Source organism: Haemaphysalis longicornis, unplaced genomic scaffold (assembly GCF_048455015.1).
Source record: "Haemaphysalis longicornis isolate Haplotype H1 unplaced genomic scaffold, Haemaphysalis longicornis Haplotype H1 scaffold_4, whole genome shotgun sequence".
NCBI classification, from domain to species: domain Eukaryota; kingdom Metazoa; phylum Arthropoda; class Arachnida; order Ixodida; family Ixodidae; genus Haemaphysalis; species Haemaphysalis longicornis.
In genome coordinates this window covers 15851890-15876861 of record NW_027526361.1, presented here as the reverse complement: position 1 = coordinate 15876861, position 24972 = coordinate 15851890, and the positions used below count along the sequence as shown (strand labels likewise).

General features: G+C 46.1%; 2 protein-coding genes across 2 annotated transcripts in view; both read left to right on the top strand.

Moving 5' to 3' along the window:
• LOC144178302 (proclotting enzyme-like) overlaps positions 1-24972 on the top strand; it is a 439300-nt gene that overhangs the window by 306331 nt on the left and 107997 nt on the right. The gene's annotated exons all lie outside the window — the stretch shown is intronic.
• The window catches only part of LOC144179461 (ovochymase-1-like), a 70778-nt gene that overhangs the window by 26286 nt on the left and 19520 nt on the right, over positions 1-24972 (top strand). Inside the window, exons 8-9 of the mRNA XM_077707821.1 lie at positions 1240-1392; positions 12876-13136. Coding sequence (XP_077563947.1) covers positions 1240-1392; positions 12876-13136 — 414 coding nt within the window. The remainder of the gene's footprint in view (positions 1-1239; positions 1393-12875; positions 13137-24972) is intronic.

The following is a 24972-nucleotide window of genomic DNA, read 5'->3' as shown; positions in this document are numbered from 1 at the left end:
CCATGGAGGGATGAGACATGGAAATTTAGTGGCAAAGAATGGATTCGGACAGAGCAGGTCAGGAGCAGGTGGATGTCGGTAGGAGAGGCCTTCATCGTGCAGTGAACATGAATAGCACGATGATTGTGGTGGTGGTGGTGGTGATGATAATGATGGTGATGATGATGGTGATAGTGGTGGTGGTGATTGTGGTTGTGGTTATTCTGTCCATTCGAACTACACTAGGAGGTCACAGGTGAAAGTCCGGCCAATCCACTTCAATGTCCATTTGACCAAAGCCGCTCAGCCAAATTGCCCAACTAAATGAGGCGATTTTACCGCATGATTAGAATCATCCAAGAAACAACTTCCCTTGGACCGGCTTACTGCAAGAAATTGCTGAAGAATCCCCGGTCAAAGCGAAACATAAGCTCAGGAGGCAGATAAAGCTCACATTCCAAGTATGCCTGATTCTCACACAGCCCAGACCATAAAGCCTCAGCGCCGATTTTTTTTTTTTTTCTTTTTACACATCTACGTGGTTCTGGTTTGAAATTCTGTCACGGGACTACTAGCCTTGGGTTTTTATTGATCTTATGGACCGGTACACGCAGAGAGTTCCTTCTACCGTAAGACAACGCCATCGAGATTTTTTTCTGAGTTGAAATGACCTTGGAGAAAATAACATGAATTTAAAGGGGTGAGTATGACGGAATCTCGTCTGGCTCTGAGGGTACATTTGAAACAAAAAAGAGACGCCGACCAGTCCAAACAAAAACGTTCGTTACGTTTCGACTTCCAGCACGGAAGCCTTGTTTCATTAGGAACAAGGCCTTCACGCAGGAAGCCGAAACGTCAAGAACGTTTCAATCCAAACAAAAACGTTCTTGACGTTTCGGCTTCCAGCACGAAAGCCTTTTTCATTGGGAACAAGGCTTCCACGCTGGAAGCCGAAACGTCAAGAACGTTTTCTCTTGGGTTGGTCGGCGTCTCCTTTTTGTTTCGGGTAACATGATTCAATTTACATTCATTCCCATCTCGCTAACCTGCCCAATGTTGGCTTTCCCTCAGTATTAGTCGGCTTGAAGTGAAGCACCATTTACAGGCATTAACGATATTGTATTTATAACGCACAGTGGACGCGGAAAAATCAGGACAGTGTCCCGCTAACAGCTGTCGCTCTACAATTAGCACGGGACTTCTTTTTACACGCAACGCGCGCAAAAAAAAAAAAAAACGATGACTTTGTTGTTCGCGCAGGGTGACTCGGGCGGACCACTAGTGCTGCCGGATGACGGCCGCTTCTTCCTCATCGGCGTCGTCTCGTTCGGCAAGCGCTGCGCCACGGTGGGCTACCCCGGCGTCTACACGCGCCTCACCGAGTTCCTGCCCTGGCTCAGCGAAAGGCTCCAGTAACAACAGGGCGATGGCCTCCACCGATTTCACGCTCGCCATTGCCGCTGCGCCAGCGTTCTTTGGTCCGCACGGCAGGAGAAAACTCTGTGAACTGTGGCACGGATACGTGAACGAAGCTGCTGTCGCTGCTCCGTCAAAGGAAGTGCAGGCGTCTGGGGTGTTTCATTCTTAGAACGCCGTTTTCCGAGACCATCAGTACTGCTGTCCACGGGACGTTCACTTCGGCCAACGGGAAGATTTTAATCATCAGTACTGCCCCATAGTTGTTATTGTTGCTCAAAGAAGGGAAGAAAAACCTCTATTTCTTTTCTTTCACCCTTTTTTTTTTCTTTGGAGGGGAGGAACGCTTGCGCATCACAATACTCTTTCAGTCAATTTCATAACAGAAATTGGTGGCCAAATCGTGTATATAATGACACCGCGCCTTACGAGGGACACTTTGATTTTTGGTGTCAACTTTTTTTTTTTTTTTTTTCAACCTTAGAATCGTTAACCAGTGTTCCGAGGGGTTTTTTCATCGCTAGACCCAGACGATACAGAAACCTGCGGCAAATTTTCTAGGCACACGCATCCAAACAGCACGGTCACAAACATTTTGTCCTCGAACGTGTGCAGGTGGTAGCCACACAGACATAGTTTGTACAGGAAGTGAGGCCTACATCACCCATACAAATCAAAGGAACATCATTCCTGTACAAGTTTCAAGTAAAATCCGTCACGAATAGAGAAAACTTTGTTAATATTTTAAAATATTTATGTCTAAAGAACCGTCATGTCGAGGACACACAATCAGTGCGTGGCACCATCATAGATGCTAGCTCAAAAACTAACGTAATATACGCGAGTCTCAACGAATTGCCCTTTATTCACAGTGGCGCAACGAGTAAGGCGTTGTATTTGACGTTGATTTCTCAGTTTTATGAACCAAATGAGCCGTGGCAATTGAGCAGACGTTCAGCCAAACAGCGATTGGTGTAATTCTTTCAGCAGGACTCTGCCGCAAAGACCAACGTAACCGCCTTGTGCTGTGTCCTGAATCTCCGGATTTTTATCAGCCTTTGTTTGGGTCCATGTGTTTCCACCATTTTTTTCATCGTATGTGCCTTTGCAGACCAGTAACTTTTGCAAGACACGACGTAAGAAAAAAAAAAAAAAAAATCGGTTCCCATACGGGACCGAAAACAAAGTAAAGGACTATTTTGACGTATCCTTAGATTCAGAGTTAGTTAATGGAAGAACGTCGACTCCAACTGCTAGGTTCAGTGTTACAAACGTCGTATTCAAGTATCCTGCTGCCTTGTATAGAACTAGTGAAATTTTCGTATTGGGTCTTATCGTGTTTTAAAATAGATCTGCCATATCATTGTTAATGAAATTTTTATATGCACCCCGGCCTGTTTAAGGCATGGTTATTACAGAAAATTTTCAATAAACAATTATCATCTGCCTTACTGTGTCATTTTCATTGAAACGTGTCGACGGCCGTGGCTCATGGCATGGTGGGCCCAAACAAATTCTCTATGAACCGACTATGAATTAGCTGTTGAAAGTGCCTGACATCACTTTGTGTGCGGAAAAAATAATTCAGTAGACTGCTTTTACATCCACAATATCTTTTTGTTCCCATGTCAATAACAAACGAGGGACACTTATATACTACAAGCATCAATTACAACTCTTTTTTTTTTTTTTGCGGCTCTTTGCGAGCGGAATAAATCTGAGAAAACAAATCTCTGATTTAGGGGTTTTACGGGTCGAAGCTACGTTTGGGCCATCAGGCGTGTCGTTGTGGGTGGCTTAAGATTATTAGTTCACACTACCTGGGGATGGTTAACGTGCGCCGAAATCACGACACACGAGCTTATTTGTTTTTCGCCTCCACCAGAAAAACAGTCGCCGCTGCCGGGATCAAATCAGGCTGCGTCCTCGGGCTCAGCGGCACCATGCCTTAGCCACTGAGCCAGCAGGGTGGGCGACGGAATACATTTCGCTGTGTAGGACGACTTGCTGTTGATATCGTTGCGTGCTTATTTATTTACCGCGCATATTCCGACGGGTAGAGTTCAGTGGCATAGTGAGACTATCGAAAGACATCTGCCAAAGCCTTTTTCCATCCGGTAAAAGCTGATGCCCCATGATACATTATTAAGATCATTCGACAACACCACGAAAATCCTTCCACAGCGAATGGCACAGAGCGAAGAGTATTCGTCAGGCTGGCCAGAGTAGCAAGTTTCGGATGTCGACCGGAGCCAGTCCGCTCGGGAGGGCCGATCACTAATCTGCCGTTCAACTCGACGGCACCGTCAGCAGCCGTCCGTGAGCGGGTGGGGAGGACGTGTCTCGGGTGGAAGCTCCTTACACGACGCTTCAGCACTCACGCCCAGAAGGCACTGGCCCGGGGCGAGGAATTCCCTGCAAGGCCCGTCCGACGACCACTGTTCGAAATGAGGAGGCAGCCGACTAACCCGGTCTGCCGGCCGACTGCGCCACCCGCGCTGCGAGCGCCGTCGTCGCAGAGGCCGTCTACGTGCGAGCCACTGGCGCCGGGTGTCGGTGCACTGCGGCCGGCGGTGTGAGCGCCGCATTTCACTTGTCCGGCCGCGCTTATCGAGAGCGGCAGGAGAGCGCCCTCTTGCCCTCCGGCTTGCGTCAAACGGCTGCCGCCGACGGCGCCGGCACGTGGCAGGATCCGGTTCTTGCACGGCGCGCTGGACGAGGAAGCCTTCGCACCGACGACCACCGTAAGTGCGCCGCGCAGCTACCTTGGCTCCCGCCGCAGCCGCTCCTTTCACCGGGCGTCGGCAACGCACCCATCCCCTGTGGCAGGTGGCGCGTCTTAGCGGGAGGAGACAACGGGGCCATCATATTCCCGCTGCCGTCGCAAGCGCGCGACAGAGCAGCGGACGGCTGGTGTGCTGGCACGGCGTCGCCTATTGGTCCTCCACCAGGGTTAAGCGCAACGACAGCGGGCGTGTGACGCATAGAACGCTGACTGCTGCCTGTACGTCGGGGACTTCCCCGCTGTAGGCCCCGGCCTACTCATTTGTCTCGCATTCGGTGCTCACGTAATGGTGATAAGTGCCGAATACTAGCGCACGCAAATGGTTCTATCCAGCTGACTTGTTTGCTGTGAGGCGACTTGCCGGTGACAGCGAAGGCGAATCCGCATCGTTTGACAACATGTCTTGTGCGCGAAGGAGGCAATGCAGGAAGGCACTCGCGCGATGTGTCACTGGCCGCCTGTGTCAAGTTGATTCGAGGGAAATGGGCCCATTTTGACTGTCATTGCCGGAGCAACCGTACAGTGGAAAGCGTAGTTGAATACTTTCGGAAAAGCATGACAGTTGTAAATTGGGTGCTTTTATTTACCAGCAGTAATCGGCATTGAGAATGCGCGGGTACGCAAAGCTAATCGATCGAAGGAAATGCACTTACTCTCTGCACTTCAAGCCATCGTGTAAATGCTCGGCAAATGCTTCCAATATTTGTGTTTCCATCGCACGTTCTGCAATGTCTGAACAGAACCATGAAAAAAAAAATTTGTCGGTGCACACCGGAGTCACGTAGTATGATGCGTTACAAAGTCAGTTCAATTCAGTCTATTTCACTAGCCAAATATCAATAGACTTCTGAGCTAAAAGCTATAGATCCCCATCCATTGCATGTTCCGTGGCTGACCCCAATCCTGGCCCTACTTATACAATTTCACCACATGCATAGTCAGTTGAAATCGGAGCTACGTAACAAAGCTGATACTTGTCCGCAAATGTCCTTGACGGGGCGCCTCTTGCGGATCGCAATGTTGCTTTTTTTGGCGCTGACGCTTCTCCGTATTCATTCTTTCCCACGGCGTTTCTTCTCGCGATAATTAATATCCCAGTGGTCGCTCTCTGCCACGGTGGTTCTTCCACCACAGCCGAGGGTGGAAAATGCCCGTAGTGCGATGCACGCATGCCCCTCTGTGGTCAACGGTTTGTCTTCCAGGGAATCGTAACGAGATTCCAGCGCCGGCGGTCACCGTTCAGGGCGGCAATCAAAGCTGCCCGGATAATGGCAAACGAGCTGCCCTGCTTCCTTTTTTTTTTTTAAAAAGGGTGCAGTAGTAGCAGTAGTAATAGTAGTAGTAGTAGTAGTAGTAGTAGTAGTAGTAGTAGTAGTAGTAGTAGTAGTAGTTGTTGTTGTTATTGTTGTTGTAGCAAACTTTAATATGAGAGGAGACAAAATTGGACGTCACCCACCCAGGTGAAGGGTGGGATCGTACGGTGAACCAGACGACCTGGAACCCTACAATAACCGTGTCCTTTTCGACGTCAAACCTTGCGCGTGGGCTGTCAATACTTACAAAGGCCATTAATACAAAATAGAAATTTGTTTTATTCGATAGATATGACGTTTTATAGTGCCCTCAATGTTTGTCCCGCAGCAACCGATACTTTAATCACTGCGAAATAAAGGAATTTAAGCCGAAATTTCGAATCTCCCGCCGAATCTGGTTTTCCTTACATTGACAATGGGTTATCCAGTGAAGGGGATCAAACAAAAGTTAGTATGCGGATTTAAGCTGCCGCTTGCGGCAAAAACATATTTTTTAGCCTGGTTACCGTCAGCCTTCTTAGATGGCGTAACTGTACCGCTGAAGGATCATTGTCCGCATACGTTTTTTTCTCACCGGACTTGTGCCTGGCCAATTGTAACGGTTGATAGTAATCGTTTCGCAAAGTATTGTCTACGACTCGACAGGAAGGGTTACGTAAGTGGCTGTGTGGCTTATGCCAGTACGCCAGACAAGTCCAACGCGCTCGACGGCTGTGCAGCGTCGGCCGGCATAGTGCGCGCCGTACGCACCAGTGCTTTTATGTTTACGTGTTCATTCGTAAATAATATTCCTTAGCCCAACATTCTTACTATATAAAAAACTGTGCATTAAATTTAAGCTCCAATAGCTCGTTCTGCAAGCTTATAATTCTTGTTTAATCTGCTTAAATTTGTGTTTGATTTTGCCGGGCACAGCCAGTCGCAACGAACTGCCCATAATGCGCCAACGGGTCAGCGCGGAGAAGTCACTAGGGAGTCACGCGGCTATTCGCTGTTTTCCTTATTATACAGCTTATTTTAGTAAAGTTTGCGTAAAAAGTGGTGTCAGTGTTATTCTCACGAGGCAATCTTTTGAATGAACAAACTTGCATTTTGTCTTCATGGCGCCTTTAAATTCTGAAAGACAAGGACTTTTACACTACATACCAAGAATTCATTTTTATTTCTCATTTTACCACAGAATTTTTCAGAAAGTTTCTGAAAAAATTGATAGCCCTTCCAATACCGCGAAGGTGGAAGGCCAGGGCAGTTGTTACGGTGGATACTTCGTAAGGGTTAAGTTTAGCTTAACTCTCAGATAATTTTTTTCCGGTATAGTTTCGATAAAACAAGAGTTGCAGCCGTTTTCTGTAACTCTACTACCTTCGTAAAGGGCCATGTACTGACAGCAAACAGGAATTTTGTAACGCTTACAGCCTCTATGTGAAATAACTTTCAAGTAAAGGAAACTCGCCGTAATGACTTTTTATAATTTTAGTATGACTTTTTTCGAGATAACTCCGATAGACTGAGAGCTGTAGAGGAAAGTGCTGACGACGCAGCAGGATAAGGATATGCCGATAGGCGCTCGCCTGGGGACATGAAAATTTCAACACAGGATTTCAACACGCGCCGCGCCGACTTCTAGCGCTTGCGCTTCTCTGGGTCTCGACATCGACTGGTTTCACGTCTGCGGCACCTTCGGCATCGGCATCGTCATCGACAACGGCGGCGTCGGCTCCTAGACTGAATGCGTACGGTCAAATCGCAAACGAATATCTCTAACACTGCACAGCGCACCCATGCATTCGCATTCTCACACACAAACAGACTTGGGTACCATCTCGAACTTCTTTAAACAAAGTATGTTGGCCTTCTGGCTCCTTAAAATAGGTTTAGTGGTTCCTGGGTACCATTCGCTTTAGTCTTCAAATAATTTGAAAATGGTACTTGAAAATGTTACTAAAATGACAATTTGAAAATGGCCTCTGCTCGTACTTCTGAGGAAATAAAAATTTTTGAATCTTAAAAAAAAAATCTTAAAATAATTCCCTCATTTCCTGAAAACTTGCCTTTGGCTGATATAAAGGTATAAATTAAACGCAAGGACAATATCTAGGATAATCGGTTAAATGCACCATCCACTGTAATTAAAATTTCAAAATACTGTTCGCTGCAGTTTATTTTGTTTGAGGCGAGAAAATAATTTTCGAAGTTACGCGTCGAAGCTATGTGAGATTGCGCATCGTGCGGAACACTGCGCAGGGGCACCAGCTTTTCAGTCCGTGCGATTCACGTCATTATCTGGAATCTCACAAGTGGATTTTTTAGGGCGAAGCCCCTTGCGCGCAGGCTGTCGGCGTCTGCTGTCGTCGTCGTTTCATGTAGTGCTAAAACACCGGGACCCTTTTTTTCCAGCACCTCGTGCTAGAACGTATACGCGTACTAAAAGAACACACCGGGACACTCATTTACATTGATTGATTGATTGGTCGATTGATCGATTAATTAATTAATTAATTTAATAATATAATTGATTGATTGATTGATTGATTGATTGATTGATTGATTGATTGATTGATTGATTGATTGATTGATTGATTGATTGATTGATTGATTGATTGATTGATTGATTGATTGATTGATTGATTGATTGATTGATTTAACGCAACGCAGGCGATGAGGCGCGCCGTAGTGGAGGGCTCCTGGTTAATTTTGACCACCTGGGGATCTTTAACGTGCGCCGAAATCTCGTACACACGGGCGTTTTTGCTTTTCACCTCCATCAGAAAAGCGGCCAGCGCGGCCGGGAATCGAACCTGCGAACTCGTGCTCAGCAGCGCAAAGCCTTAGCGACACTCGTTTCCAACGCCTCGCGCTAGAATGCTCCAGGCTTCAAAGACACGAGACTTTTACAGCAAAGATACCTCTACCCCCCAACGGTTTCACCTCTGTTGGCAGAAACGCCAAGAAGCCAAGAATACATTTATACACTGCATGCTTCGCCCCTCCCCAGGTTTCACGTTACTGGAGATGGCCGGGGATTTTTCGCTACCTCTCGCCAGTTCCACTATCGCAGCTTGCAGAATGGGGAAATTCAGAGAAATCCGACTTGCTGTTATTCCTTACCACTTCTTTTAATCATTACATTTGCCATTCGAGCCACGCCATGAAAGCTTTGAGTTGCTAGATAGAGAGAGGTTGAGCATATGCTGGGTAATGAATTTCGAAATTACTTGTGCTCACTTGGTATGCGCTTATTGGATGCCAAGACTGGTCATCAGGCGCAGGCATAAGTGAAAATTCAAGAAGTTTCATCGCCGCTATAAAAAATCAAAACTCCCTTCTTAAGATAAGCATGGTTAAAACGCGAAGCTTTCTTTCATGCAACCGAAGTTAAACTCAGTCTAAAATCCAAACTGCTTTGACCGCGTCGGGATGGCGCAGTCGGATGAACGTCGGTTCCATAACGCGAGGGAGGCAGGTTCTATTCCTGTCACGGGAAGCGTTTTTCTCTTGTGGCGATGTGCCTTCCCTTATCATCGCCATCGTTTTGTTAAATCCGTAGTGTAAAGTTGGCTTTTCTTCGGGGCGTTTTCGCGTTACGATCTTCGGCGCAAGTTGGTCAAAGAAAGCTTCGATTTGAAAGCCTTAACGTTCACACCCGAAGCTTTCATTACTAGAACTAATGGCAGAAAGCCGGTGAAATGAAATGGCATTGTTTTAAATATTTTGGACCACTTTTTTAAAGCTATAGAGTCAGGCTTCACTGTACGAATCTGTGGCCCGTTTCCCGATTGGTACACTAGATATTTGAATTTGCATTGCATGCTTGCAAAACCTGCGTCCGGCGCACTGCAGGTACGGGGTGCAATCGCAGACGTCTAAACTTATTTTCTCGTCTAACACAAAATCTACTTTGAATCGAGTTTGAAAGTTTTGGCATCAAGGTTTGCGGCATTTAACCGACGATCTCGAGTATTTTTGCTATGAAGGTTTGTATATTTTATTTAGGCTTGACTATTAACCAAAAGCTAAATGTTTAACAATATGAAATTATTTTAGAGAAAATCACATGCGTTACCATTTCAAGACGATTTTAAGCTTTTAATAAGTAAGCACGCGATTAAGTGAGCGTGCCGAATTCGGCGGAGGCCTCACACCATTTTCAAAGACAAGTTTTTTTTGCTTATTTTATCAACCAACATTTCAAGAAAAATTAGTGGTTCTCACGAAGCTAATTACCGTCACATAAAAGTAGAATATCAGTCCATCATCTACCTACGGAAGTTTATAGAAATATTCCATTGAGGGCTAATGTTTTATTAGTGCGGAAATTTTAATGAGTGGCCACGCGTGTTCATGAAATCACAGCAACGAACCGGAAGATGCTTGCGCAACCCCAGACAACAAGGAAACGAGATGAAGCACGTATACAAATGCAGACACAATAACGGTGCGGTCCAGTGACGATTTCAGACCCTCTCCACTGCCCGGCGTAAGCCCTCGTCCATGTGTAAATAAACGTCTCAACTAAACAAACAGACGAGGGAGTAAACAAACAAACATTAATCATCAACAGTGATTTCCCATCTCCGGCAAGTGTCGCCAGATGCCCTCACAGGTCAGGAAGCATTAAAGGGAAGGGGAAGCGGTTTTAGAATTAAAAGAAAAGTTACCTAGCAGCAAGTACACATTGAATAGTTCATGTGTACGAAATATTTTCGCAATACATGCAATAGAAGCGGCGCAATGAGCAAACAAAAGTGGCCCGATGCCCCACCCCCATCTCGCCGCGCGATGCCGGAAGACCGAAGAGCGCGGGCGAAAACCGGCTGAAAAACGTCATACCTGGACTTCCGGCAGGATCGGCCGCCCCGGCCATGCTCTTTTCGCCGTGTTTCCTTGTGAATGATACTTGTTGTGGTTGATAGCACTCATTTGTACAATTTTCGTGTTCAAAAAGTATGCACGAATGCCAAACGAGGCATACGTTATCATGCCGTATTCCTAAGCAGAATAATGCCACGCCGGGATGCTTGATAGCATACGGAAGCGACAGCCGAGGTGGCTGTGCTTGATGACAGAGAATATACTACACTACGTTAAATACTTTCTAAACCGCTCCAATGCGTTTTTTTTATGCGACGGACGTGAATGTTCACATTAGATCCTAGATTTAGGAAGGATGGGGAATACTGCTGTACTTTGGCCGGGGATATTTCGTTCCATTCCAGAAACCAAGTCACATTTGTTCAGGAAATACTTGTTTCGTTAAACGCGTCGGTTTTCTTTCCCTATATGCTCAGGAGAGTGTTGAAAAAATAATTTTTTGGCGAAACTAAAACAAGGGGCAAATCCTGATAGAAGTTCTCTCCCAGCTAAGAGGTAAACAGTATTCCTACAAAGTAAAAGAACCAAGACAACCATATTACTCATTTTGCAAGTATACATGTCACGATAAGGTGATGTTAGTCTGGAATTAAAAAAAAAACACCACTCCGAACCACCACCGTGCCATAATTTGTGTCGACTGCGGGGGCATAATTTTTTGCCCAAGATTCCGTGTGGCTGCATATTATAACCTGGCAAGCACTCGTTGTCACTGAACCTCAAGTGTGCTCCAGTGATAGTCGGTGATATATATAATGATGATACTAAAAAAATTAGGAGCGAAGAGTAAATATACGGCCTCTGTCCGACTAGCGCGGTAAATGCTTAAATCTAGAAATGCTAAAACAGGCCAACCATTCATTATCACAAACGTTTGGTGATTGTTACCTAAAGTAACGTAACTACAACGTAACTGCCTTGTCCGACTGGTCTGTTAATTATAACGAGGTGGCCGTAATATTGTAGCAGAATGCGCAACGCACAAGCGAAAATCAAGCCCTACTACAGCCAATAATGCTGAACAGGCACTAGTATGCTGCAGTGTTTTCAGAATAAATGCATGTGAAGTAGTAAGACGCCACTCACCGAAGTGCAGCTAGCAATCGCGGAGGCGCAGTAGCGCCGCTGCCGAAATGGCACGCGCGTGTGGGTCTGTGTACGGGGATGAGTAGCGGGGCTGGGGTGGGCGACAACGAACAAAGGAAATTCGGAAGCAGAGTCTGCTTGTTGGTTTATGCGTGTACCGGCAAGATGTGTCTCGCATATACGTTTACAGCGCATGAACGCTATTTTATCGCGCAGTGCACGTACGTGCTTTACGCTGGTAGATTGTTTATAAAACGCGCATTAATCTTCGGCATAAATGGTTTTGAGTATAATAAGAAACAGTTAAGGCAGTGCCTAATATTAACATAAGGTATAAAATCCCCCTATGCTGGTTGCCTAATTCAAAAATATTTTGATGGAACCCACTAGTCGACGTTACAGTCACTGCTTTGGGGTTCTCTGTCGTGTAAAGCAAATTTAAGCTCCACGATAATTGAACCAACAGCACGGGAAATTATAAAACAAACTTCCAGTCATGTGCGAAAATTAAACTGCAAGCTAAATTGCCGCAAAGGCAACCGTGCGATCGTTCGCAATGCTTCCGACAACCCGCGCGGCCGAAGGGTGCCCTCCTTTGACGTCATGACGGGCGCAACCAATGAGGGGCGTCAAAAGACGAAAAGCGCGCGTCTTTCAAACGGGGCCGCGCTTTTTGCAAGATAAATGCCACTTGGACTCATGTACGATAAATTTCAAACATGGTCGAAGCAAAATTATTTAAAATTCTTTCGTTCAGTAAAGCTTTAAAAGGGATTTCCTTTACTTGCACCTGGCGAAGCCTATTTTTGGGGTGATATAATGATAAGAAAGCAATCCTTACGCCGACGCCTGCATGGCTAGTGGGTGGACTGTGCTCATGAAGCCCGACTGACTGGCCTGAAATATGTGCTCTGGTAGTTTTTGAGTTCCTTTGCGCCCAAGGAGGCTTCAGCCCACATTTTTCACGACGTGTATTGGTGGAATCTGCGGCTGATAATTTCGTCCGCAAAGCAAGAGGGGGCACTATATTGCACTGTAAAGGTCAACCAACGTCGATTAGGGTACATCTATTACAGAGTGCAGGATACAGCGACCCGGTCTGTAGCTATTTCTGACATGCTAACGTTCGATTACTGGAGACTGCGCCGGGACCGGCACCTCATTCGACCTCTATTTCACCTGAAGTTCGAGCGCAAGGCTGCTGGGTGATTTTTTTCCCCACAAAGTTCGGAGCAAGAGACAGCTTTTCTGCGCACTTTACTCGGTAAATGTGCGCACGTTCTCGCGGTAATTAATCTGACGGCGAAAACATGCAGTTGATAAGCGTATAGCGGGAAAACATCCAAGTGATGACCCACTCTTCGAGATACGGCCACACACTTGCGCGGCATAAGAGGCCGAGGAAACTTGAGCCGCCGTGAAAGAAATCTTCCCAGCGTGGCCTCGGCCGCCGCGTTCCCTCCCGCCGCCAGGCTGGGCTGACTCGGTGCAACGGCTATCGTGGAAGCGGCCGGAAAGAAGTCATCGCGAGATCTTTCTCGCAGCCTTTGCTGCAGCGGCTGACCTCTGCGTGCAGGAGAAGACAAAAAAAATACAGAGATGTAGAAATTATAAGTGCAGCGTCAGTTGCGAGCTTCGCTTTGGCAGTATACATCCAACAGGTGCTAACAAGCCGAACAGCAAACGTGAGTGGAAACTAATTTCTGTTGCGTCATAAGCTCGGTTGTAGATAAACTATACAAGCCATGTAACTCCCCCGCATAATGCGTTCTCTCCTTCCTCCTGCTGATTTTTTTATAGCAATTTCATTTCGAGGTTGGGGGAAGATATTGGCATACCCGTTGAATCAATCATTACTGCACTAAGTCACGCTACATTACGCTGACTCCAATTCTGACGTAGCTACTAGCAGACTACGGCATTTACAACGGCGTAAGTCAAGGGAAATTGACGCGATGGTGTAATGTCAGTGATACAGATCTTTGGAGGGCATTATTTGTAGGGGCGAAGCCCCTCAGTGGCTGGGGCTGTTGGCGTCTCCTGTCGTCGCCGTCGTAGTCGTAATCGTCGTCTCATGTAGTCACTGTACCAAAACACCGGGGAACTCATTCACGCCTCGCGCTAGAACGTAACGCGTACTAAAAAGAGCACCGGAACACTCGTTTACGCCTTGTGTTAGAACGTTTCGTGCTTCAAAGACAAGAGACTTTTACAGCAAAGCTGTATACGTCTACCCCCCAACGGTTTCATCTCCGTGGGCAAAAACGCCAAGGCGCCAAAAAAACACTTATACACTGCATGCTTCGCACATCCCCAGGTTTCACGTTAGTGGAGATGGCCCGGGATTTTTTTTAACTAGGAACGCAGAAGCGCGCTCTTGCAGTTTGTAGTGTCACTTCAACTCGAATAAGACCAACTCAAACTACCACAAATTAAACGTTCTCGCTGCTCGGTCGGCCTTCACGTGTCCCCTTTTTAGGTCGTTGGTAATCTCGTCCAACGCTCTCCATGAGCGGAGTCTCATCTGGCCAGGCCAAGGCCGGGTCGCGTGAATGTGACGCCGTGTGTCTGCGGGTAGGGCAGGCGGCAGAATTGCCATGAGTAACTATGGAATTGCCTGCAGCCGCGTCAGCACGCAGCGAACGAGTGAAAGGCCACGTCAACAAAAAACACGAATAAAAATAAGCTGTAGTGTCAAGAATCAACAAGGTTAGTCGATTGGGACTCCCAGTTTCGTAGAAGCTTTTGTTCTCCATTACATTACAATGCGAAAAGTAGGGGCGCTGCTGTGAAGTAGCTGAGCCCCTCCGGCTTCCGGCTTTAACAGCTCCGTTTAAGAAAATAACGGCGGTGTTTCATGTGAAAGCCACGTCACAGGGGAAGACTGCACGTTTCAACGACCCATATGCAAAGTTTCAGCAGAAGCGCCAGAAATCATGACAAAATCTTCGCACCATGCACTACAACGTCAATTTTGCATAAATGAAATAGACATGTGTTGAACAAGTAGTAAGAATACGCCACCGTTGACGCAGCATTTTAGGGAGCGATGTTATCCCGTGATTTGTCAACGGTTTATTGAAGCGCTTCGTCATTTCTTTCTTGGTGGACAGCCAGACAGGCAATGAACTTTATTGAAGGTCCTGAGGAGCACCGCCGCCTTTCAGGGCGGCAGCGCGGTGGGCCGGACGGGGAGGCCGAGCCTCACCGCCGCGTCGTGGGATGGACGGCCCTTAGCTGGTGTAGTAGATCGGGGCTCCCTAGAGTTCCTCTATATGTATATCCCTGCGGGAGCTATATAGAGGAACTCTAGGGCTCCCCAAGTCGGAGCGCCACTCTTCCTCGGTTATGCGTTGAGGGCCCCGAAGTGAGGGACACCGCCAGAGCATATGGTCTAAATTGCTACGTTCGCCACAATCCGAGCAGTCCGGTTCAAAAGTGTCCGTGTAGGAGCTGAGAGTGGATAGACTAGGGTAAGACCTGGTCTGCAAAATTCGGAGCGTGGCTGCCTGCGGCCTCGAGAGTTTCTCGTGCGGAAAAGGAAACGTTCGCCTGCCCAGCTATATAGTGCTGAATAACCTCGTTGAATGTGAATAAAGTGTCTCTGAAGACCTCCCAACCAATCTGCGAGGAGCCGCCTCCGTCTGACCCGGCGCGGTAGGTTAGCTCGCGCGTGCGGGTGTGGGCGACCTCGTTGAGGTTAGTTACAGAGGACAAGTGCGACCCCAGGTGAGCGGGAAACCAGGTGATGGTGTGTGAGGAAATGACCTTATTCCCTAGGATGCGAGCGACCTCAGCCGAAACGAAACCTGATGCAAAGGCTCTAACGGCTGCGCGGGGATTCGTGTATATTCGATGCCGGCTGTCGTCAAGTAACGCAAAAGCCACCGCAGCCTACTCGGCTCTAGCCGGGGTGGGGTTCCTGAAAGATGCAGAATTCAGAACTGTGCCATTGTGATCCACCACGACTGCCGAGAAGTTTGCCGACCGGCCGTACTGCGTGGCGTCCACAAAGCACGCGGAGTGCGGGTTGTCGCGAAATTGTTTTAGTAGGCCTCGCCTCTGGCCCTTCGCCTGCCTGCATTGTGCTGCGGGTGCACGTTGCGGGGAAACGGTGAGATAGTTATAACGGCTCTCTGCTCCTTAGCAAGGCCAACCTTGCGCTCCTCCTCTAGGGATGGATTACAGCCCATAACCACCAGAATCTCCCTGCCAGCGGGCGAAGACGACAACCTGGCAGTCTGAGCCGTGTGCTGCGCTTCGATGATTTCCTCTAAAGTGTTGTGAACCCCGAGCTGCATGAGCCTCTTTGTGCTGGCATTCATCGGGATACCCAGCACGCGCTTGATGCTTTTACGAATTAGTAAATTAAGCATAGCCTTTTCATGATTCTGCCAGCAGTGCAAGGCCGCCACGTGCGTGACGTGGCTCATCAAGAATGCATAGAAGAGCCTCAAGAGATTGTCCTCTTTGATACCTCCTCGACTGCTCAAGACCCGAGTAAATAACGGTATCATGCTATCCATCTTAGCGGTTATTTTGGCGATGGTGTGCCCCCTCCCAGCGAGGAAAGCCTCTGTGCGATCTAGCGCTTCCTGAAGCGCTTATACCCTCACAGCCTCCGACGCCCCATACGTTAATGTCGCCAGCGTAGAGTGTGTGGTTGATGCCCCTCACATCCGAGAGTCTCCGAGACAATTTGCACATGGCAATGTTAAACAGGAGCGGGGATACCACCGAACCCTGCGGTGTCCCCCTCGTGCCCAGCTCGATGGGCTCTGACCTGAGGTCCCCAATCTTTAGCGTGGCCTTTCTATGTCTTAGAAACGAGCTGATAAACAAGTGAAAGTTCTGGCCAAGGCCCAGCTCAAAGATGGAATCCAGTATGTGGGCGAGCGAGACGGTATCGAAGGCTTTCTTTAATCTAAGCCTAGGATAGCTCTAACGTCCCTCGTGTCCCTGTCGATGATCAGATACTTGATCAGTTTCATGGCGTCGAGTCGAAAGTGATGGTCGAAAGCCCATCATGTTATACGCAAAGAGACGACCGCGGTCTTCGATGTGCTTGGAGATGCGGTTGTTAGTAAGATGTTCCGCAACTTTGCCTATGCACGATGTGAGTGAGATCGATCTGAGATTAGTCATGTCTGGAGCGCGCCCCGGCTTCGGGATGAGGAAGACCGACGCCAGCTTCCACGACTCCGGAACCGCGCCCCGTTCCCAGATGCGATTTAGATTTTTTTTTTTTTTTGAGTCCCTTAACCGGAGAAGGTTGGAAACGATTTCGTTTCGCTGTCATTGTACGGAATGACTGCAACAATATGCCCGACACAGACGACAGTGGTAACAAAAATTACCCGAAAGCCGCCTAAAATTCGGCGCGTATCTTTTACAGTGAAGCTGCTTGCCTCTAGCCCCCCTATGCGTCCCTTACATGCGTTTCCAGGGGGATGTCTATAGTTCATATCACAAGCTAGCTGCAGCACTGTGGAGGCTACATTGTTGTCCCCCTCAGGGCGCTTAACTCACCGCGAAGGAAGCGACAAAAGGCGCCGGGGCCGTGCGGTGCCACTTGCCGAGAGGGGAGAAGGGAGTGTCCTTTCAGGACCCCCTTCACGGCGGATTAGGCGCCCTCAGTGGGCGCACTATTGATAACAATGTAGCCTCCACAGTGCTGCAGCTAGCTTGTGATATGAACTGTCGCGTGCATGGCACACGGACAAGAATGACGGCTGCGGGAGGGGGGGGGGGTGGGGGGGGGGGGGGGGGGGGGGGGGGGGGGAGGGCGAGTGAAAGAGTGTGGCGGTGGCGCTGCAGCGGTCAGGGAAGGGTCAGGGCCACGCCACGACCACGTGAGCAGCCAGCCGTCTATTACGCAAGATGCAGCACGTGTATCACGAAGGAACGGGAGGGTTATAACGAGCAGCTCGCTCCCTCACTGGCATTTTCCCTCCACGTACTGGGTTGACATTGAGTGATTGCTTGCTAAATGTTATCAAATTTAGTATAGGGCATCTGCTGATAGATCAAACAAACTTCCTCGAGTAACTAAGGCGAGGCTCCTGAAAGCACGAAAAAGTCTCTATGAAAACTTGGGCCAAAGAAATCCGCATTAAAGCTATTTCGGCAACTTTACAGGAGGCGGGGCGACCATGTACACGGGAGATTAAAATAAATACGAACAAACCGAGCGCACAGCCTCCGGCGTATGTTGTACTGTCTGGCTGCAAAGTCGGTAAACTGCACACATGCGCAGTTCGTACTGAGCTTTCGAGAGTGTGGCCTGCTCTTAGGGGAACTGCTTGATCAAGAAGCGGCATCGGCAATTTACTTTGAAACACCTTTGCGTCAGAGTCTGTGCGCTCCATTGTTCGTATTTCTTTTAATTCTCCCCTGTACGTTTACAATGACTTCTTCGTTCGTAAACATGGCTCTGCGATGCCACGTGGTTTAGACTACTCGGAATGGCCAAACTCTGCGGTTCAATCGCGCCCTACCCAGTGAGAGCGTGTCATTATGTTTTCCCGGCAGGGGTGAAATAAGGATCGAACTGGCCTTGTTTGGCAAAAAAGAGTACAGGTAAAGTGCTTCCTTTAAGCCACACATGGTTATTTGTTTTTTTTTTCCTTAATAGTTGTCAATTCGCGTGGTGAGGGTTACCCGTCAAAAAAATCTTCAGAAATTCAGACAATTATCTTCTAATGCATTTAATGCTTTAGAAGATAATTGGCTGCTTTGTTCGTTATTTTGGGACTTGGCTTTCTGCGTTAAAGAACTGTTATTACTTGGAGGCGATATAGAGACAAATCCCGGCCCTGACTTGGAATCCATTTCGAAACAACTTGAACTAATTGCTCTTGACCTGAAAGATATTAAGGAGCAACGACTAAAGTCTATCGAAACTAAGCTTGAAAGCCTTGCGTTGCTTGACAAAAAAGTATCCTCCTGTATAGACCAAGTCGCTCACCTGCAAACCACTGTGCGTACATTAGAACTTAAGATTGATGACCTCGAAAACCAGTCAAGAAGGTCAAATCTGCTCGTGTTTGGCGTCCCGGAGAGTGAAAAAGAAAACAGTGCAAGCCTTGATAAGCTAATTAATGATACCATTATTACAGATATTCTTAAATGTTCCCCGGTTTCCATCGAAAGAATCCACAGACTAGGGAAGCCTACACCCAATAAGCAAAGACCAATAATTCTGAAATTAGTTGACTCTCGCGAAAAAACCACCGTTCTCAAAAGCTGTTCAAAATTGAAAGGGACAAATTACTCGATTAGCGAAGATTTCTCAGCCAGAGTTCGGGATATAAGAAAGAAGCTCTGGAATTACGGAAAACCAAAAAAAGAAGCTGGAGATAAAGTGGCGCTGGCTTATGACAAACTTTGGATAAACGATGAGGCCTTTTATTGGGATGATGTGAGCAACAAAGTCATCCCTTTAAAAGCTGTACCGAACAATGCGGCGCAATCAAAAAACAAGCGAGAAGACGACCCCAGTGCTACCCCCCTGCCGCTAACATTACGACCCCGACGAGCGAACCAGCTTCCGAAATAAGCTTCATTAACGTAAATGCCCGCAGCATCCTTAATAAATCAGAACACATGGAATCATTACTGTTGGGCCTCAAACCTGACTTCGTAGCCATAACAGAGACATGGCTAACAGCTGATATCACGGATGACGAGATATCAACGCCCAATTACTCTGTCGCAAGAAAAGATAGACCCACTCGTGGCGGGGGCGTGGCCATATTAATAAAAAACACTATTCCTTTCACTGTTCTCCCAGATGTGGAAAACGTGGAAGCAATCTTTTGCAAACTAAAAATTGGCTGTCAGAGTGTCGCTGTTGGGTGCGTTTATCGTAGTCCCTCGAGCGATCCTGAAGTTCTACGCTCCTTGTATCACTATATAGCTACACACCTAAAAGGCACCAGACTGATCTTGCTTGGCGATTTCAACGTCCCTGATATCGATTGGCAAGCCATGACGTTTCATTCTCCGAACTCCGATATCGTCTGCGATATCATGCTAGATTTTAACCTGCACCAACTAATCAAGGAACCCACGCGCACGCAAGGAACAACGTCTAATGTTCTGGACCTAATATTTATAAGCGATCACTACTCACCTGAAAACAGTAAAATAGATATATTTGAAGGCATATCAGACCACCAGCTGACGTATTGCTCTATACCGGAAGAAGGCCGACTGGTTTCCTTGCCACCACCGACAACGTTTCACGATTTTATGAATGCTGACGATGTAAGCATACTCGACCATTTGATTCACGAATACGACGACTTCGAAAAGCTTGCGACAGAAAATTCAGCAGACATAGACAGACTATGGCACAAGTTTAAAGATATAATCTTCTTTTGTATTAATAATTACGTGCCAACCAAACGCAAGAGGCCTAATAAAGGAAACCCATGGATTACGCGAGATATCATCCACGCCAAACGAAAAGTAAAACGGCTTAGAAAGGCACGAAAAGCAAACTCTCAACAATCAAGCGTAAACCTACTTGCCACGGCAATTACCACTCTTAAATCTAAAATAAAGCATGCAAAGTCTAATTACTTCACTAAGACCCTGCCTAGTTTTATGAAGAGCGCTCCTACAAAATTTTGGAATTACTTAAACCCCAAGAAACGTAATGATCAACCCACATCACCTGAAGACAACGTAAAAACAGCAAACTTACTTAATACCTACTTCCAGTCTGTGTTTACAGTCGATGATGGTAACTTACCACCCATAGGCCCGTTTAATCACGGTACTATGGTACCTCTCACGGTAACCGAAGCCGGAGTATTAAACCTTTTATTAGCCTTAGATACAAAGAAATCCACCGGACCTGATAACGTACCAAATATTTTTCTTAAAAGATACTCTGAATGGGTATCAAAATATCTATGCGTTCTTTTTAATAAGTCATTAACTGTGGGTAGACTGCCGAAAGAATGGAAGCTTGCCAAAATAATTCCGGTACATAAATCGGGAAACAAGACAGATGTGTCTAATTTCAGGCCTATTTCTTTAACTTGTACAGTGTGTAAGATTCTTGAACACGTAATCCTTAAACACATAATAACACATCTTGAACGTGAGCACTTCTTGTCCCCTTGCCAACATGGTTTTCGGAAGGGTCTCTCGACGACCACTCAACTGTTAGAGCTCACCCATGATTTATCACTAAGCATTGACGGTCAGAAGCAAATAGATTTAATTTTTTTGGACCTATCCAAAGCGTTTGATCGTGTACCACATAATAAACTAATTAAGAAACTTGAATCCACGTTAGGCGATGGGGTCATTGTTAACTGGCTCATTGACTACTTGACGGATCGGCAGCAGTTTGTTGTAGTCCAAAAAGAAGCGTCCGAAATTGTCCCGGTCACGTCTGGCGTTCCACAGGGTAGTGTCCTGGCTCCAATTCTCTTCCTCATTTACATAAACGACCTACCTGCCCAATCCAGAACCAAAATCAGGCTCTTCGCAGATGACTGCATTATTTACCGAGAGATTAATTCACCTGATGATCACATAATTCTAAATGAAACGTTAAAATCCATTTCCAGGTGGTGTGATGATTGGCAGATGAAAATAAACGTACTCAAATCCGCTTTCTTGATCTTAACGAGGAAAAAATGTATTTCTGAATTTTCGTACACGATAAACGACACGCCCCTTACCAGGGTGACAGAGTATAAATACTTAGGGCTCACCATAACGCATGATCTTAGGTGGCGATCCCATATCAACAACATTACATCATCCGCTCTGAAACGGCTATTTTTTCTCAGGCGCCGCCTGCATCTCGCGCCACCTGAGACAAAGCTGCTTGCGTACAACACATTCGTCAGAACAATCTTAGAGTACGCAAACATCGTCTGGTTCCCTTCCGAAAGAGTGCATATTAACAAAGTCGAAGCAATACAACGGAAAGCGGTCAGGTTTATATTCAACAAATACAAAATAACAGAGTCACCTTCCGAGTTATTAAAAAAAGCTGAGTTGCTGACCATGCAAAATAGGGCGAAATTAGCGCGTTTAAAGTTCCTGTTCCAATTGCTTCATAATCAGATGAACATTAGTACCACAAACCTCATCTCGGTCGTACAGACACGACCGACGCGTAATAAGCACTCTTTTACACTCACTGAATTCCCTTGCCGCACTAACTGTCTCAGGAACTCCTTTTTCCCTCTAGCGATAAGAGAATGGAACAAACTAAGCCCATCCATCACGAGTGCCACTTCAATGACAACATTTTTAAAACTTGTGGAAAAGCAAATGGTGCCAATTTAATTTGTTTTGTTTTTTTTTTAGCTCTAACCATGTGGCGCTACCCGTATTATAAACTGTCGTCATCGTCTATTTGTATGTGTTACTCTGAGTCTTTTAGAGTTCGATTGCTTTTATGGCTGTATGTTTTGTTGAAAGGATCAACCAAATGTATACCTTTTCAGACATGAAGCTGTGTGAGTTTGCTTTTAGGGATGTCAGAGTGTATTAATGCCAGTAATATGCACACCATGATCACTGAAACCGCTCTGTTATTATACATTTTGCGCTGTATTGCTATGCATTTAGTACTGACTATCACATTCTGTGACACATTTTATACACTTCAATGTACTTTTTTTTTTGCCCACCTGCTATGATCTCTCACGAGATTGGCAGTATCTCTAAATAAAATAAATAAATAAATAAAATACATTGCTTGTCTCGATTATGAGTTCTTTACAGCCAGATTTCACTTTGACCAGCCAAATATTTTGGGTTATTTCTATCGCTTTTCAAGTTTTCTTTTGTTTCTTTCGGATACGGACGTAATTTATACCATTACAACGATTAAATGCACTTACTTCGCTAATCGTGTATTTTCCCGCCGATGCAAAACGTAGTTCAGGCTTGGTCCGTTTTTGCAGGTTTTTTTATTTCTGTTCGCGTCGTTCTTTTCCAGACTTTTTATCTTAAGGACCGTTCCCACCCACTTGCAACAACAGCAGCAAAACCGACGCCAGTCGCCAGGCATCGCTCTTGTCGCGCAGCTACGGTATAGCTTGATTGATTGATTGATTGATTGATTGATTGATTCATTGATTGATTGATTGATTGATTGATTGATTGATTGATTGATTGATTGATTGATTGATCGATTGATCGACCGATTGATTGATTGATTGATTGATTGATTGATTGATTGATTGATTGATTGATTGATTGATTGATTGATTGATTGACTGATTGATGGGTTGGTTGGTTGGTTGGTTGGGTGATTGATTGATTGATTGATTGATTGATTGATTGATTGATTGATTGATTGATTGATTGATTGATTGATTGATTGATTGATTGATTGATTGATTGATTGATTGATTGATTGATTGATTGATTGTAGGGTTTAACGCACCGACGCAACGCAGGTGATGAGGCCGCCGAAGTGGAGGGCTCCGGATTGATTTTGACCACCTGGGGATCTTTAACGTGCGCCGAAATCTCGAACACACGGGCGTTTTTGCTTTTCCCCTCTATCAGAAAAGCGGCAGCTGCGGCCGGGAATTGAACCCGCGACCTCGTGCTCAGCAGCGCAACGGTTAGAGCTACAATAGCTCTGGTCGTTTGGTACTGACCAATTTTTGCCGGCGCGACGAGCGACTTCAGCGATGCGACAAGAGCGACAGCAATCGCTTCACTTTTGGCGCTCCCGTCGCAAGTGTGAACGGGCCTTTAGTCGTTGTTTCTTAATGGAAATGTTTATATGTATATTTTTGGTTTCGTCAATTCATGTTTGTAAAATGGTTATTTTTTTAAGGCTGAAAGTTGGGCTAGTCGGTGTTGACTTAGATACATATTACCAGCGAAAAAACAGACAGGGACGAGGAACAGACGTCCGCTTCTTTCCTCGTCCCTGTCAGTTTTTTCGCTGGTAATATGTATTTATTTTTTTATTTTAGCTTTTCTCCGTTTTTCAAAAATCCGGTCGACCAGTTATTTTAATGTACACTGTTATAACGAATAAATGTATTACTTCAGCCAATTATGCATTTTTGCGTAAACGCAGCCCATCACACGGTAGGCTAATTTTCGCTATTTTCTATGCGTATTTCCAACGTTATTTCCTAAGCTTTTTAGTCTGCCTTCGTTTTTTAGAAGAATGTATAAGATGCAGATTTTTAATTTCGTGAAGTCATTTTTTCGAAGTTTTTATTTTGCTATTTTTGTGTTTATTTTTTTGTTGTTCTTAAAAATTCCGTTCGACCAATTATCTCTATTTACGCCGTAATAACGTGTAAAAATGTTACTTCGCCAATTACCCATTTTTGTGCAAGCACAGGGCGTTACACGGATGGCTCATTCTAGCTATTTTTATTCGTATTTCCAACGTTATTTTCCGGGATTTTTATTCCAGACTTCCTTTTTTTTTTATGTACGAATGGTCTATATAAGACGCACATGTTTGATTTCGTCAATTCATTTGGGTAAAGTTGTTATTATTCTTGTTTGTTGTATTTTTCGGTTTATCGAAGTTTCGTTCGACAAATTATATTCATTTACGCTGTTATAGCGATTATAAGTGTTAATTCCACCACTTACCCATTTCTGTGCAAATGCAGGCTTATTTTCGTTATTTTGTTACCCGTATTTCCAATTTCTTTTCAGGGTTTCTTTACTTGGGTCTTCGGTTTTCGCAGACGTGTAAGATACGCATTTTTCATTTTGTCAGTTCATCATAATCATCGTCATCATCAACAACAACAAGCGCCTACTCAGGTCCACTCCAAGACGAAGGCCTCTCCTATTGACCTCCAACCGCTAAAGTTCTGAGCTGCTTGTGTAAAATTGTTATTTTGTCTGTTGTAACAGCAGAGACGTTTCGGTCGACACAAATAAGTCCTTCGTATACAGAAAACCCCAAAGCCTCAAGAAAAAAAATGTGGTTAGGGACGTCCCGGGAATCAAACCCAGGACCCTTTACGCTGTGAAACCGGCCACCTAGCCGCTGTACCGGTGCCCCAAAAAGTAAACGGAGCAAGGCTCCGTGAAATTAGAATAATTTCTACTTTATGCGACCGCCAGCATAAACAGAATATGTGCGGCCCAATTTCATTCATGGATGACTTTCTGGAATAGTCGCTTAGAGGTTGCTGGCTAGGCACATGGCGGAGAAACCCCCTCGAAATCCCCAACCCGTGCTCCATTTACTTTTTGGGGATCTTGTCTTTTCCTAAAGGCCCGAGGGGTACGGGTGAGCTGCGGTGGAGAACAAAAACGTGTGCAGACAATTGGAAAGGAAAAAAAAAATGCTTCCCGTGGTCGGAATAGAACCGGGTTCCCTCACGCCATGAAACCTGCGTCGATGCGATGGAACTATCTGCGTTGATGCGATTGAGCTATCTTTGTTTTTTCTTTATTGATCGAGCTATCATGGCATTCCGGGCACACAGAATTTTCTTTGTGTTCGTAGCGCGGGCGTTGGCGTTGGACGTCCACAGGCTGTAGAGCGGG